The following is an 18246-nucleotide window of genomic DNA, read 5'->3' on the forward strand; positions in this document are numbered from 1 at the left end:
TTTTTCTCTTTTCAGGATCCTGCCTTTCTTTGGACTAGATTGACAAGGACATACTGTTCACCTGCTCTGTTGGCCGCATTTATGTAGTGACTGCTGTTTGTCTGGGTGAAGTCAGTTCTAGAGAGCTAGTTCAACACCATTAATTTCTTAGTTACTGACATAGAAGTCAGTCTGTTCCTTGCATATTCTTGGGTGTTCATCATAAAAAGGAAAGTATCTGTAGATGGAATTTTGGATCCAAGTTAATAGGTGGTCCCCAGGTTTTTATTTTTTTAAACAGAAAGCCCTCTGACTGTGGTTGATTTATTATCTTTAATAACATCTTAGAATAAAAGTCTCATAATATGTATTTATACCACCTAGGAAAAAACTTTTTAGAATGAATCTGTTGCACCCCTACATGCCAGGATTCACATTTCATTCAGTCTTTATTTCACATATTTGTCAACTCCTACAGGTGCAAGGGAAATTGGAGCTAGATCATAGAACTATTCGTTAGGATTATTATCCAGAAATGTAGTTCAGGCATGAGGAACATGCTTTACATCATCTTTTACACTACAGCTGGGGTGAAGGTTTGATAGAGAGTTACTATCTAGCAAAGAAATGACCAAAAGGCTACTAAATTTCTGTCAAGTTCAATGCTATCAGACACTTTTATTAATATTGCTTCCTACTTTGGAGGAAAGTGGAACAGAACTGCTGGCCACCACTGCAAGAAAATCAAGATAGCCATTCTCAGAATGAGCCAGCCATCTTGCTATCCTTTAACGTTGTAGAAAAGATTAGGAAAGAACTTGGAAGACACCCATACAGCATTGCTTACAATCACTCAGGTTATGGAAGAGGTATTAAAATAAGATTTCTGGACAAAAGTAAAGTCTTACTTTGCTTGTATGTTCCAAAGGGAAAAAAAAGACATTTTTTATGAAGAGCTGGTAGAACAGTAAGTGGTATAGGTTTTTTCTTTGTCAACATTCAATTGCTATATACAGAAATAAAAAGAATTTTAAAACCACTTCACATTAAAATAACTTTTTATGAATATAAGAAGGGTCACAGGGAATGATCTTTACTACAGTGCATAAAATAGACTGGGGCAGGGTGAAAAAGGGGCAAGCTTTCCAAAGCAAATCCTTCTTCAGGTCACATCTGGTTTAGTATACTCATACCAAATAACATTTTTCATTTTAATTAGCTTGTTAAACATTTCACTGATAACTATATTAATTACATTATTTCACTTGTGCATAAAACCCTTAAAGCTTCTAAGATACTGTTCTTCAGAGCAAATGTATCCCAGGTATAATGAGAAATTTTAATTTTAAATTAAATTTTTTTTAAAAGAACCATAGACCACCAATATTGAAAGTACATACTACAGTAAGAGTAATAGATAAGAGAGTCTGCAAAGATTTATCTTTTTATCCAACTATATGACTGTAAGAGGTTAGTAATAATCTTATTCAAGTCAATGGAACATCTTTTGACTACCAATCTTTTCAAGATTGGTCCCTGAACATTTCCTTCCACTCTCCAGGTTATGGTATAAAAAGGCGTGGGTTTTATGTCTAAATGCAAAACTCTCTGAAATCAGCTGAAAGATCTATTCCACAGACAAGACCAGGTCCAAAATGGGTTTCAGCCCCTTTGGCAGCCAGCACCTGTCACCTAGCTGATGTTTGTGTATTTATTATAAATAAATTGTATTTCTCTATAAAAAGATGACATGGAAACAGAAAACAAGCAGTTGTTTCTTAAATAAACAGAGTATTAAGGATCTGCCAAAGAGATGCTGTCAAATCAGTAAGATAATTGGCAAATAAAAATGCCCATGCTATTTCAGGACCCAGAATTTGGAGCCCTATTATGGGATAACTACAGAAAACATACCATCTAGTATCTTGAACTAACAGTTTTCTTTGTAGAAGACTATCACTGAATTTCAAAGAGAGACAGATGTACTTTTGTTTTCTAGCATTACATTAGCCAGGGCTAAAACCCTGTGCATGAAAGTAAGAATTGATCTTTTGTCCGTTTTAAGTGATCTCCCCAAGGTCCCAGCGCTCACTTCACTGCCATACAGAGGGCACTCTCTGCATCACGGATGCTCTCTTTCAGTCCACGCTTGTCCTGCTCCAGCTGGGTAAGAAGTCTATTGAGCTGACGCAGAGATTGATCTTTTCTTCTCAGCTCCATCTTTGCCTCAGAGAGTCTCTGCAAGCAGACAGAAGGCAGAGTTACTTGTCAGCCCAAATAATTAACTTCAATTTATGCCATAGGCTATTAAACAAAGTGGAAAACAGACTGACTGTGAAGTAGATTTGGACCATTACATGCTAAGGTTTTACAAATTCTCTAGCAAAACCATTACTAACTCAGAACCCCCCATTTTTAGTACATTGCCTGTGTACAAATATGTTTTATAAAATAAAGTGATTTGTTTATCAAACAGGTACATATACTGTGCTACAGGTACTATATTTACAAATACCAGATCTAAACACAGTGGAAATAATCAAGAGTACAGCATTAAAGAGAACAGAATATTCTCAAAACTGAATTTATAATGAACATTAAAAGAAAAGGATTCACAAAGAAAGAAAGGGAATAAACAAGTAGCATTTATTAAATATTCTGCGCTATTCAGAAATTTCAGGATTAAAAAAGAATAAGAATCTAATATTCTCTGTTAGTGCATTAAGTACAGTTTTGCTGCAATTCTTGCTAGGAATAAATCACTATTTTATGATGCTTTCACTATTTTAACATTAGTTTTCCAATATGCAAAATAGTACATGTATTTTTTTAATGTTTCTCTCTGGCTTAGAATTAACACAACATGCATTAAATCAATTCAGATTAATCCAACAGATGACAAATAGCACACAGAACTAATTAATACAGAACCTGGCTAGTTGCTACTCCTTTCTGCTGGGATAAATCAATACTTTTATAGACTGGAGTATTAATAACATGATTTCATAGTTTGCTAAATGTTACATTTTACTTACAGCTGTTAATTGCCTTTTTAGAAAGAAATTATAATAGGTGACTATAAACATTCTTTTACCAAATGCAAATTCCCTGACAGATTCTTAACCAATATAGAAGGAAAGTGAAGGCTGCACAGTTGCAAGACTGAGCTCTTCCACTTTGTTTTCAAAATTGACGGATATGTTTTCTGCTTAAGTTCTAAGAATGCTCTGCATAATTTGTACTCAGGATTACTTGACCTGGACTGTGGAACATGGATAATAGGTATTATGCTGTGGATATGTGTTAAGAACAGTATATACAAAAGCTGATAATAATTTGGAGGGCATTGAAAATTCAACTAATCTGAAAAAGGTTCAGACCTCGCCAAGTGTCAAAGGCACTTCAAAATACAATATGCTAGGGAAAATTTCTATAAAATAACGAAGTACAGCATAAAACTGCATAATCCTGCAAAATAAACTGAAATCTGTGGATTGGCGTAAGTTTTCTTCAAACATTTCTCAAGACAAAAAAGCAACCAGTTATTAGAGTATTTGGAAGGTACAGCACCTCCACCTGAACCCTCTGTTCAGCAATTTACAAAATCCAGGCTGAGATTAATCACTGCTGTAAGAAAAAAAAAAAAATCAGGAGTTTATTTAAGAAATTCTAAACGCCAGAAATGTTAGTATTAGTTTTGCTCAAATTACTGCAGGTTGAATATCTATTCTGCATCTTATGTCATTATTTTTGATGAAGAATGCTATTTTTCACCTAAGAAAAGATAAATACACAGATCTCATTCTTCCACTGCATTATTAGGATAAAGCTATCCAAAACCAGAAGTGTTGCTTTCAGAAATTCTACCGTAATGCCACCAGCAGCTACCAAAGCCCTGTCTGAACAGCTGAATTTGTGAACTGTCAGATTTTCAGAAAAGTTATTTCCAAGAAACCAGATGTAGATTAGCAAGGATAAAACGAGCTGTCTTTAATTTAAGAACAACGAACGTTATCTTCCTCCATTTATTGTGTTTACTGTTTGTTTGTTTGTTCTAGGCTAAGTCAGCATTGAGGAAACAGATATGAAAACAGAGTCAAGCCACCCTCTCCACCCATATTCCCATCTTTTTAACAAACAAAATTTATTGAACAGAGAAAAATGTCTCTGGTGCCAACACTTTGTCCATCCGACCTTCTCATCTGATTGAAAAATCTCTTTTTAAGATATAGTCACAGGACTGAGCTCTGGCTGATGTAGAATAGGTAATTCTGCTAATAATTTGATGCAAGCAACTTTTGATGTAGAGGCTGCTGGAATAAGAGTCTGGCTCCAAGATTCCAGTGGTCTAAATGAATGAAGAAAGACAGGATAATAGGAACATTATGTGTATTTATTTCATTTTTATTAGATAGCTGTCCTTCTACAGGGGCTGAAGAGTTGTCTGCTCCCACATAAAGCTTTCCTCCCTGACCACAAATGGTGAAGAGACCCACTAGGTATTAAAATCTTCTGGGAGCTGCTAACTAATCTTGCTTACCAATTGCAAGCACAGGCCTATTAATGAGGCAATAACAGGGATGAAAGCATGAAGCCTAACTCTTTGAGAGGCATGGGCAGAAATCCACACTAGCTGGTGATGAAGCAATGTAGAAATACTTAAATAAAATATCTCACTGAACAGCTGCTTTATTATATTCAAAGCTTTCACCATTATTTACAGAAATCTCCTAAGGATTCAGACTTTACCTATCAATAATACTGCAATATCTAAGCAAAATGTAAACTGATTTTAGCTCTCTAAAAGCAGTTTCAGCATTCACTTGAAGTTCCTTGCTACTGTGGGTTAAAGTCAAGCCTTGGAAATTGCTCAAATACAGCGTGGAGTATTCTAAAGTAATGGCTGCTAAGCCTCTCTTTTTTTTCTTCTTCAGATTGATCTAATTAAAACCCTTGATAAACTTTATGGACTCTAATATTTCCAGCTGAGTGACTGAAACCAAGAGGGTGTGCCTCAAGGCAGCAAGGCAACAATGATAAGCAGCAGGTTAGCCACTAATTTCTCAGCCAGGGTAGATTGTGAAAGTGTGATGTTCTGATATCCAAGAAAGTGTTCAGGAGAGAATAGGATAAATCAAGTTTAATAACTCTGCTCCTAATTGTTCCCTCAATGCTCCACTCTAATTACTTGGAGAACTCTCCTGACTGTCACCTGATATTAAGTTGTTGGAGGCTGAGTGTGGAGCAGTGAGATAATCAATAAACATTTAGTGGGGAGAAGAATGAAGATCCCGTTAAGCAGTGGGAACCTGCAGCACCCAAAGCCCTTCTGCTCATGAGAAAACCTATGGGAGAGCCATAGTGATTGCAAAGCAATAATCCAAAGCACTGTTTTTAGGCCTTGAGGCCTTTAGGCAACAGTACATTTGAGAAAAAAAGGTTAACACGGTCACCCTAATTACAGCCCATTTTCACATTCTTCATATATAAGCGAAGACAAGCCAATTAGGTAGAAAGGAAGATAAGGGAAGTTTTATTTGTATACTAATTAAACCCCTGATGAAATTAAAGGAAAAACATACAGCTCTGTAATTGTGTCTGAGAAAGGTCACTTCAGGTTCAGTTATCAGAAAAGCACAGCCTTGAGATATTTCACTTAATCCACAATATAGCCCTTATTTTGCCCCCCCAGGTCTTAGTATTTACAAAAATAAGAAAATTTCAAAACCTGATAATGCATTTATCTTGAAATGTTTTCTGTGGACAATTACAATTGTTAGGAATTTGAGGCTAAATACGATAAGAAGAATGAAGGTTTTAAAAACCTACTATGTCTGCACATATTTCTGTGAAGATGCTGAGCTTTCACTTTCAAGCACAAGTGATTCTGAACCAACTTAGAAGCCAAACTCCCAATTTATTGACATTCCATAAAACGCCAGTTATCTGTTTAATTCAGATGTTTAGGCATTCAGGTGCTAATTCAGACATAACTGCACTCCTTCCTCTACAGTCCACCAAAAGCTCATGGATCAGTTGAGTTTTCATCAGAATCCTTAGAAGGAGTTCACTTTAGAGATATTTTAGATTTAGGGGTTTTTTCCACATAAACTGAGTATGAAAAACCATTTGTTGGAGAGAACAGCAAGTAACTGATAGCACTGAAGAAAAATCTCATTGGATGTCTGTTGGCTGGGTCCTTCCACAAATAATTTTAACAAGCTTAGGCTTTGCAGTGAAGAATCCCTTTCTTCAAAACCACTTACAAAAATAAATCAAAGTTTAACATTGTCATTTTTTACACACAAAAAAGCACTCTGTTCACAAGATAACAGATGGACAATCACTCTAGATGAACCATGACAGTCACAGTTTAAATTCATGCAAAGCATGTGTGACATTTATACTGAGAGCATATTTTCCAAGACCAACTAAAGCTAGATCAAATTGCTTACTAAATTAGTTTAAATTACACAGACACAACACAGCACTACAAGATATGCAAACATACTGCAGTATGTTTATTATTAACTAGTTTGTGAAATTAAAGATTTTGTCTTCAGGATGAAGTTTTATATGTACATTTTCCATTTAGATGCAAAATATTACTTTTTAAAAGACCTGTACACTGAATACATCCTGAAAATTGTCCTACACACATAACTAATGAAATTCCACAATGAAAAAAAAAAATACAAAGTTTAGTCAGCATCCATTCCTCCACCAGTTGAAACACTCTTCCCATTATCCCTGTTGGCAAATATAATCTTCAGGATGGATGATCTCTGAGTGCCCCTCAAAAGACAGTCTACAGATAACCTAGAGAAGTCTTGCATCTTCACGAGGTCAAAATCCAAAAGGTACAAGAAGTTACATTAATATTTAATGTCAACTGTATTTTTAGTGTGCATGACTGCAATGCAAACCAAATTATATTAGCTCAAACTATACAGCTCAATTTCCACAGGATGTTTTCTGAAAAGAATTGTTGTTTATCAAGAACAACTTAAAATGAAACGTCTATCAAAATATCAGATTAAAAATCTCACAGAAAAAAGTTCTGTGGCAGAAACAAGAATTCATAACAGACTTCTCATCGATACATGAAAAAAAAAAGAACATCGAAGACATACATTTAGACCTATGCCAACAAATAAGATGAATTTACGCTTCTCAACTGGAAACCAAACTGCAATATCAACATACTGTATCTGGATTCACTGTGTGTTTCATAGGGCCTGCAGTAGTGTCTCAAAACAGTTTGAAATGAACTCCATGTGGCTGTTCCGCTCTTGCAAAGCAGAGCTAACCTGAGGCTGACCACCCATGACATCCCTTCAATAACAAATGCTTTCACATGCCCTTTAAACTTATCTAGGAAAAGAAATATGAGTACTCAAAAGGACACTTGAATGAGCTGTATCTGCTTTGCAGAAAAAACAGTGATTTTTTTAACCTCTTTGCTACTAGACCCTCATCCTGACAGCAGCAGTCTTTTCATAAGCTGGGATTCTGAGAAAGGACATACCTGATGACTCTTCTCTAAGTATGTGATGTAGCATGGAAGCAGTTAAACATAGTTTACAAATCACAGTTTATCTAACAAGGTGCAAAATGGCTCTTCAGGTCTAAGAAAGTGCCCTGTGTAGTGAGGTCACTGAGCACAAGTGGGTCTACTAAGCAAAACAGTAATGCCAACCAGTACAATGATTTTAATAAATAACCAATACCAGTGAAATAACAAAATACCAGCGAATGAAGGGATACTTGCAGATATATGTTCACATTTCTGACTCAATGTCAAATACAATTGCTTGTGATTGTTTTATATAAGAGACCCTCATAATATTGAAGCATAAGATATGCTAATATAGAAAACTTTAGTCAAATCAGTGTCACGAAAAAAGTCAAGCAATCATCTAAAGACAATTGTAAGTAAAATGATTGTGCTGGTAGCTTAAGAAGCAGCTGTGATATACAGTTACTCTTCAAGACCTAGAACCTATGTATTAAGAAACATTTCAATAAAAATTTCTGTGAGAGTCAGTGGACTGGATGGGGAAAATGCATACGTTTTCATTTGCAAGAGATTTTTCTTATAAAAGTAATTTGAAATAGTAAGCATTCACATTGTGAAAGCAAATGGCATTACCTATGTATGTCTAGACAATAGTCCATTTATTGACTGAAGCGTAGCTCTCAGACATCCAAGCAAGTCAAGGTACCACAAGCATTTTACCTGCAGTGGTTCAGGCTAGATGTAGACTTACAGTTAGGTTTAATATCTCTGTGCTACAATGCAGACTTATTTCTCAAGAGAAAATCTACTCTGATCAACAAGAAAAGAATGCATTTTTCAATTGCATTAGCTCACAATGTTTAGCAAAGCATGACTGAAAATGCTTTATGAAGTCACTGACCTGTGTATGCTTTAATGTCATTGTGAATTAAAAGAGCTTATTAATTTAAACACAGTAGCTACTCCTGAATAATTCCACATAACACTTCTTCCAGACAAGACATCCTACATTCGCATGTCACTCAGCTTCAAAGTAAGTAAAACTAAACAAAACTTCAAAAGTTTTTATAGGAAGTAACCACACAATATAAACTGCCCACACTTAGGCTAGATCATCCTGGACAGTTAGGATTAGCAAACAAAAGCATCGATGTTAAAATGTGTTTAGCTAGGTACACTGGTGCATTTGAAGAGAAATAGAGGTTGAAAAAGTTGAGGGACACCCTTTTGAGTACCAAGATGCACTGGGCTTTCCAGACATACAGTAATCCAATCAGAGATAATAATTAAGTCCTACTTTTAAAGAATGTTTTGGGAAATGTTAAAGTACATAATAAAATTTATGCACATGATAATCTAGAAATTTTTATCATCTTCTGAGCTAAGTGAATTATGTTCTATTACTGGAATGCTGCAGAGAAGGATTATACTACCTTAATGGAACAAAGACAATTTTACAAAAACTCAGGCTTTATCACTGTGAGTTTTAAGTGTATTAGAAAAACCCTTGATGTTAAATGAGAATAAATTTTTGGAATTACATGCGTGGTGGCATGAGTACACGATCTTTTACTCCTCATTCACCTCTGACATGCTACCTCAGGACTGATGTTTCTTTTTTCTCCCTAGAAAAGTAAATTCCTTTCCCACCACAATACCTAACCCTGTGTAACCGCAGACTAGACAAGATCCAGCCCTGCAGAAGCAGCAGCTTTTCTGTGCTTTGGCAGTGTCATGCCTTTATATCAGCTACTTAAGTGCCACAGAAAAGAAGTAATCCTATTTTTTTTTCACTGTTACACTTTTAAGCCTGAGAGAACCCCAGCCTTAGGGTTGTTAATAGTTCCAAGATTCAAGATTTCAAAAAGACGATTTATACCTAGTACTGGCAAAAGAGGACTTTTCATAAGTCTCTCATGTACCTGTATGTAAGTGAGGCACCTAAATTTAAAGGGAAATTCTGATGCTGCTCTGTAACACTGCTCTCTGCTATACACAAGCATCTATAATACTGTTGCTTAATTTTGCTATACATTATCCAACAATGCACATTAGCACGCAATGTGCAAGATAAAGATACAAACAGCACTTAGACTTTATCTTTACTATGATTTAAAAGTGATACTGTATCACATGTACATACCCAGAAATATTTAGCTGGATATCTATGATGACACAACATATTGCACTAGTTTCTTGCATTTAATTATAGGTGAACTGGGTTCAAACCATGTCTCTGATCATGTCCTTAGTGATCTCGGATTACCAGTGACATTTCTAAGCCCAGGAACAGACTATTTTAAGTTTTCAAAAAATATTCTTCCATTGGATCGGCATCCCTCAATTTCTTTGGAATATTTCTAAATCATAACAGTTAGTTAAGATAATTCAGGAAGAAGGAGAAACAACTGCAATAAAATTATTAACAGTGACAATGAAATGTTACCTACAAATTAAATAATCACAACTTCATTTTCACTGTTTATTTTAAAAGGCATACAATTTGAAGTCAGTGCGAATCTGGACACAGATTAAAAAGTCATGATGGACAGGTTAAATCACACAGCATTCTGCTTCAGAACTAAATTTAAGAAACAAGTACTATGGTACACTGGCTATATGTCTTCTCTTCAGACACTGGTTCAAAAAAAGGGAATCCTAAGAGTCTTTAGAATAGTTTCAAGAAATTTTCTAAATAGGACTTAAGACTCAGTTCTGAGTAAGAAAATACACTGTCCATGACCTCAATATACTGGTGGTCCCAGTTAAGTTTAGTGCTATAGGTCATTCAGCAGCAGTTTCTTGGAAGAGACTCCTGAACAATGCCGCCAGACACTAGCACATTAGTGTGAGCCATCACATTAAGCAGTTACGGACAATGCCAAGTATGCCAATTTTATGCCACCTAAAGTTTTGTTCTTGCTTCAGCATGAGTTTTTCATTTTCTTTAATTAATGAATTGGACAAATCTTTTTTTAACATGGCACTAACATTAATGCAGGCTTTGGCAGATTTATCACTTTATACAGTTTACATTCAAACACTGCATTCTCCTTCACAAGAGTTCTGATCAAACTGTACATTTGTATTCAGGTATATGTGTTTCCAGAGAGAGCCCCAAATGCTGTTTAGTGTATAAACATTTTATTTTAATATTATGTCAACCACATCCTGCTGCATGAAGTACCTGCAGGGGGGAAACACACATACCTGATTCTCTTTATCCATTTTACTTTTTAAACCTCAATAAAATAAGAATGAATTGATAAATATGTAATCTCATACTAAAAGGTCTATTCTTTTACACAGGTCACCCCTACCCCTCCCTTTATTAAAAATTGGAGAGTAGTCTTCTAAGCAGAAAAAACAGATTTTAGTTAAATTTTGTTTTACTGTACAAAAGGCAACTTCTAAATCATTCTGTTGAAAAAGCATCAAAGATGTATTACATCCCAATATTCAGCAAGGAGATCAAAGTGCTATAAAGGCATATTGATTAGGTGTCTCCCTTCCCTCTGGATATGCTTTGTCTCATACCAAGTGCCAGCTGAGACTTATTATTCATATTTTTCACTTTTGGTATGTTTCCTAAGTGTAAGATAAAATGGCACCACGACGGTAGAAAACTTGGGAAATTGCCTGCTTCACTCACATATAGAAGCAACAGTAATAAATATGCTTTATTATCAAACACATTGGGTTATACCACACAAATAATTACTTTAGTAAATTATCATTAACTTTTTTTTTTTAAGAACACTTATTTATGCATTCTCACACCTGAGGAATTTTCTTGTATGACAGCGAAGTACTATTTATAAATAAAATCTTAGGACTGTAACTTATTATTGAGAATCTTAAATTCAGAATTTTTAAATCATTTAATTACTTACTGTATAGTCCACAGGATAAAAACAAAACAAAACAAAACAACAATTAATGTGCATTTGCTTTAGCTAGAAAGCTTTAAAAAAATTTTTTAAAGTACTTCTGAGACAGTAAGAAGATTCATGTACCCACAAGAACTTCACTGGGTTTTTCATAAATACATATTGTAAAAATCAACACAAAATTTAGGCAACAGAAAAAAATAATTTTTGTTTTGAGTTAGTTACCCTGCTACAATGTCGAAGAGCGTTCATGCTTTTCATGATTAAAAGAAGATAGCATAGTATAGACTTTGGAAGCTGAAAGGGGTATGAGTTTTGAAACAACTTGCCCTTGAAAATCATCAAATACCTAATGAAAATAGAGTGTCAAATTAAATTCAAAAACCAAATTACAAGAAAGACAGGCATGGCTGCTGTCATAGTATGTAGCCAAGAAAGGGAACCAAAGTGCAAAGGAATGCATCTCTTGCTTTAGCCTTATGCCAGTTAAATACATACATACTCCAATAGCTTAATTATATTCCAAGAGGTGTTTGAGAGTGAGTTACTTACAGTTTCACAAGAAGATACAAAGATCTTTACAGAGTTAGCTTCACACAAACAGAAAGGGAGATCACGGGAAAACCTAAGGTGAAAAAATGATGGGGCCCTAGAGATACCCTAGATAAACAGCAGCAAGAAGCAAATCTATATATAAAGGACTTGTATATCAAGAACCTGTATAGCAGAAAGTCCTACACATTGATATCTAAACTACTAGGAAAAATAGGGTTTAGAATACTTCTTTAAAAACATCACATGCTGTTTTAAAGATCTATTGATCCCCTCTGCACATCTCAAGGTAACAAAGTTACTTTGTAGTTGACCCAATAATATAACAAAGATCTCCCAGGCACTGGATTTACCAAAAAGCCTTTCTATATTTTTGAGTGAAAACTGAAACATAGTTGAAGGTCTTGAAATAACAGGGATAAATGGTATGTAAGTACATATGCTTAATACCCACACACTGTAATTACACAATAATCCCATTTTTCTTCCAAATTACATGTCAATAAATCCTTCTCACTACACTATAAATTCCAAGGTCATGGTCAGAGATGTTTATTAGTATAATTACAATGCAGCAATAAAACCATTAAGCTTTTAGATCCCAATATTGTTCCATTTACTCTCCCCGCCCCCCAAGGGAGAAAAATAGTTCCTACAAATGGAATACCCAGAAAACATTGGAAGTTACTTTTAAAAGACTATAAAAATGCTCTGGTTCATGCAATTACTTTGTTAAAGTTTTCCTTTTTCTTTATTTAATCTTTGACAGAGTGTCAGAATTTCTTTTTTTTGAATGGCACAGTGCTGCAAACAGAATCAAAATAAAAAACATTTTCTGAAATAGGCAATGTTACTACACTGTAAAGATATAACTAAAGCATTCTAGATTTTCCTGTGTGCCAGTCATTAATATATTAGACCAAAAACCCCAAAGTCTTAGCCATCTGTTGAGAAGGAACTTGCAGTCCAAATTCTTGACTCTTGTTTCCACAGTAGTTTCATTATTCCTGGGCACAATTCTACTTCCCTTCCTCTGCAAACTACCAGAACGGCAGTTAAGTGCATGATTAGTAAAATAACTGTTGAAATCAGATTACTGAATCAGACTAGCATGGTCAAAGGAAAACCTGTTATTACTTGGAAATTAACTTGTGGTCATAATTAGCTTTCAAAGACTAACTAAAGTGATGTTATACAATCATGACTTATTCCAGTGTTCTCTCTCAGTGCCTTAATTACACCCAAATTGTTAGAATGGTGAAAGTATCTTCCTCAGTTAAACTCTTTGACATGTTAAAAGTAAATATGAATTTTTCTAACATAGGGATGTCTTTTCTTATTAGATAAATAATGTTTACACCTGACTAGATTGAACATAAATGTAATAAACTGACAATTCCTTTCACTCTTCTGTCAATGTAAAGTAAAAGCAATTTTGGAGATTATTTTATTATTTTCTTACTATACAAAGATAATAAAGAATTTGCCTGACAAAACCAGCCTGAATAATACTCTTACTACTAATGAATAAAATATTTTGTAGTAGGATAATTTAAAAAAATAACAAATAATGTTCACCTGGTATGAATATGTGTTCAAATTCCAATATAAAATCTTAACGTTGCTCAAATTACAATGAGCTTTTACCAACATTCAACTTGCAAAACTAGACAAAAGAGGAACTGCAGAGGAATGAAACTGTAACACAGTGGTAATGCCAATACACTTTCAGAATAAGAGCTTCCAATTAAATTATGTTTGTGTGACTCATAGTGCAAAAATTTGAATTGTTGTATTGAACTTCATGTTAATGCAAACACATAACTAGTTCATAACGAAAGATTTTATTCTTTCTCCTATTCTGATCATTACTTACATATTTTCTAGAAAGCCTGACTCAGAAAAGTTAAGGCAGACCTTCAACAACTTGGTTGCTAGTTGCTTGGTTGCTTCATTGATGATTATGGAGGAAATAAAATACTTTTTGAGTACTGACCATGCATGGCCATGTACTGATCTCAGTCCCCCCAGACTAGTCTTGCTGATACTGATGAATGCTCTAGGCACAGAACAAAGGAAATACACAGACCTAACAAGCTGGCTGGAAATAAGTTAGTTCAGCAAGGAAATACAGGGATCAAGATTCCTAATGTGATGATCTCTAAAGTGGAAAAAGAACAGGGCAACCCTTGGACTCTCAATCTTGGAGGCTAACCAGAGAATCAAAGCAAGGAGAGCTGTGAACCACAACATAAAGAGCTGCCTTCAAAGTGCTAAACAGAATAGCGTATAACTATTTATCTCCAAGAGAAGATTTAATACACAAGTTTGTGATTTTTAAAAAAAGTAGACAGACAATAAAAGAAACTTCATGGACAAACCACAGAAGAGAGAAATTTAAGTTGAAGTGTAAGTTTAGATATCTGAAGTGCAGACTGAGTAATAGAATGCAGATTTCCTCACTGTTGTCTTCTCTTTCCTTCTGTGAGGAGAAGCTCTCAGGTCCAGTCCACAACAGGATGTTGTGTCTCTCCTATTATGTAAAGACAGCAGCTGCTAGAAGGAACCCTGGGAAGACTACCCCCTCCCATATACCTAAATTCCATGTACAATGCATTTGCAATCTTTTAAACAAGAAAGCACAAAGGACCAGCTCCAGTGAAAGTCTTTAGTTGACCTAACTCTTTGAAAACTATCTATCTAAGAAGTTATCAGTAGTGGAAGATATGTAACAGAGAAAGAGAATGAGCAAGCTTACTTGTTTTACAAATAGTGTTAACGCAAACTGAAATACATGACAAAACTGTTTAACCTGTGTCCTAGTTTCAGCTGGGATACAGTTAACTGTCTTCCTAGTAGCTGGTACAGTGCTATGTTTTGAGTTCAGCATGAGACAAATGTTGCTAACACACTGATGTTTTCAGTTGTTGCTCAGTAGTGTTTAGACTAAAGTCAAGGATTTTTCAGCTTTTCATGCCCAGCCAGCGAGAAAGCTGGAGGGGCACAAGAAGTTGGCACAGGACACAGCCAGGGCACCTGACCCAAACTGGCCAACGGGGTATTCCACACCATGGGACATCCCATCCAGTATAGGAACTGGGAAGTGGGGGCAGGGAATCGCCGCTCGGGGACTGGCGGGGTGTCGGTCGGTGGGTGGTGAGCTATTGCCCTGCGCATCATTTGTACATTCCAATCCTTTTATTATTGCTGTTGTCATTTTATTAGTGTTATCATTATCATTATTAGTTTCTTCTTTTCTGTTCTATTAAACTGTTCTTATCTCAACCCACAAGTTTTACTTCTTTTCCTGATTTTCTCCCCCATCCCACTGGATGGGGGGGCGGTGAGTGAGCGGCTGCGTGGTGCTTAGTTGCTGGCTGGGGTTAAACCACGACAACCTGTAATTTATTGTAGTGAGAAAACATATGACCTCTTTTGACTAAGAATAGGGCAGATGGCAATGCTAATCCATTCTTACCTACTTTATAAATTATTTAGGTGTTCAGAACATAGAGAGTATGGAAACTAAAAAAAAACCACTTATTGAATTATAAATTTTAGTTTCTAACCTATTCAGAGGGGAGCTTGCTTCTCTTTAACATGCTAAACTTGATTAATACAAATTCTCTATGAAGTTAGATGATAATGGTAATCGGCTGTACTGCTTTCTTTAAAAAACAGCCTTTAATTTAACTGGGCAATGCATAGAAATATTGTTTCTTGACAAAGTGACAAACACGTTTTTGGGAATCAACAGTATCCCTCAGTGCACCCAAATCCTAACAGTCTGTCCAACTTAAGGTGTCAGAGAGTTAAAAAAAAAAAATCCAAAACCTATTTCTGTTCTTATAGTGACTGTAATCTTTGCTGTTGTATTTGAGAAGCATGAAAATTACCTGGTCTTCCTCATGTAAGTGAGGCCTTTTAACCTTTCTGTAAGTTAGAATACTGCATCATTTGCAGAAACAGCAAACTATAAAACTGACTTGAAAAGTGTGTGAAATGGTATTAATAAAAGAAATTGTATAAATAACTGAAATTATTTTTCAGGGAAAATATGTGGCTATAAATGTACGAAGAAGGAAAGCAACAAAAAGCAGCAAACTGTCTACCACCTTCACCCGAAATCCACACCAAGAACAGAGAGCCTGCTCAGGGAAAACATCCACTTCTAACAAACCTAGAACTCCCAGTCTCCATCAGAATCTAATTAATTTGGATGTGTCTGTTTGGCAAAGGATACTACACTTTCTGAACACAGAATATGCATATAATGACTTAAATGAAATAGCTAGTGAAAATCTTCCCACCAGAAAACATTTTTCTGTGAGCGTTATCAAAGCACTTGGATGATATCCTTTTCTCACTTATGCTGTTGTAAATCAATGGCAGCTTCACTAAACTCAGTAAATAAACCCCAAAATTAGGGTATCTTCTTCTAAAACATGTATTGAAGACTATTTTGAGGTAGATCAGTAGCAAGTTACATGATTTAACATGTATTGCATTTGAAATGCACACAGAGTTATTCATTAACAATTTATAGGACATGCTCCATAAATTAAACCCTAAAAAGATACAGGTTTTATTACAGATACTAACATACCTAAAAGGAAGTAAATATACACACAGAGCCTGTCAATAGGAAGAAAAAGTATTTTACTGGAATTAAGACATGCTTGTATAAGGAGTAAAAATTATGTCTGCTATAGATGCCTGTTTAACATTTGTGTAAAAGTTTCTCTTCAAAGACAGAGGAATCAGAGCTACTGATTTACCTCATCTAATAAAAAAAATGGTGTAAAAGAGTTGCTTAGTTCCAGCTGACCTTGATTGTAATTGGCTACCTTGGATGTCTCTATGGTATTTGCCATTAAGAAGATAAAAATATACAGGATTAAAATCTGAACCGATAAAGCTAAGAAATTAAGTATTACTCCTTTAATAAGCCTACTTTAGGAAAGTACGTGAATACCAAAATATCTCCTTACTGATTCCTACTGAAATGTGAATAAGTTTAAAAATAAGTTATCGAAAGTAAACGGATCTAACATTTTATTTTTCCCCTTATCTGCTTAAAAACTATGAATAAAGAATTCAAAGCAAGTTTTTTTACCCCACAACACTCTACTCCATCCAAAATCACCTGTACACTACCACATTCTCCAACTTTTTATATACTTAGTCTAGACTGATAGATTATTTTGTATCTTAAGATGGAGATGGAGGCATACTTTTTCTATTATATTTTTTCAGTGCAACGGTTCTTTTTTCCATACTCCTGTACCATTTAAGCTTATGGAATTGTAAGAACACTGTTTTACAAGGTCAGTGTTGATTATTACAGAGATGAGATTGTTCCTCTGTACTGCAAAACAAGAGCTACAAGAAAACCCATTTTAAGTCACAAAAAACAATTAGCCAAGAGAAAAAGGTCTGTCAGTTAAAATGTCAGGGCGAAGGCAGAGACCATATCTGCCTGTCATGAATAAAGCCATGAATAAAGTGGGATTGTGGTAAACTGTGGGAGGAAATAAAGCTTATTAAAGAATTTTTCTTAAATTTTAAAAACCCAAACATGCAGAGCTCAAAATAAAAGAAATTAATTTTACCCCTTGGTATCAAAGTAGTTTGTGTTAGACTGCTAGTTGAATTTAGGAAGTACTTATTCAGCACAGGTCTGAAACTGTAAAAAACAATGATAAATATAGAAGGTGAGATGATGATTTAGGAAGTATAATTATAAAATCATATATGCATGGTTAAAAAAAAAAAATCAAGAAACACTAGATCATGAATATGTGTTGCCATGTTACCACAACTGATCTTGTTGCATTCCTTGATACGGTCACAGATACAGGCCATTACAACCTCAATGTAATTTTGTGCTTACTACAGTAAACATCATGAAGGAATTAAGAGACATCAATCAACCTTCTGGTATTGAAACAGAAGTTTAGGGACAGTACATGGCAACAAGTCTACAACTTAAATTTAGTTCAAAACTCCTCCATGAAAAGGACTGAGAATTATGGAATAATACCTTTAGAAAACCAAATCAGTCTAACTGTGAGTTTCAGCTCTGAGGCTTATTTTGTCAACTTCCTTAGCCTCCACCCTATCAGGACAGCTATATTATTACATTGTATTTTATCTTTACAGCTTTCAGCTATAATCAAGCTTTTTACACTAAATCATGTTGTTCCAGTAGCAAACAACTGCTAGGGGGCTGCAGAATTAGGATGCATTTTAGGATCACTGCTGTCTCAAAAAATTTGTATCTAGCCTTTAATTAATAAAAAAAAG

The 18246-nt window shown here is 35.0% G+C and overlaps 1 protein-coding gene across 4 annotated transcripts in view; it reads right to left on the minus strand.

The window, feature by feature from the left end:
- The window catches only part of CCDC171 (coiled-coil domain containing 171), a 153328-nt gene that overhangs the window by 56657 nt on the left and 78425 nt on the right, over positions 1-18246 (minus strand). For all 4 annotated transcript variants that reach the window (XM_049795856.1, XM_049795855.1, XM_049795854.1 and 1 more), the window contains one exon: positions 2072-2217. In XM_049795856.1, the coding sequence (XP_049651813.1) occupies positions 2072-2217 (146 nt within the window). The remainder of the gene's footprint in view (positions 1-2071; positions 2218-18246) is intronic.

This window comes from Accipiter gentilis, chromosome Z (assembly GCF_929443795.1).
Source record: "Accipiter gentilis chromosome Z, bAccGen1.1, whole genome shotgun sequence".
Taxonomy (NCBI): Eukaryota; Metazoa; Chordata; class Aves; order Accipitriformes; family Accipitridae; genus Astur; species Astur gentilis.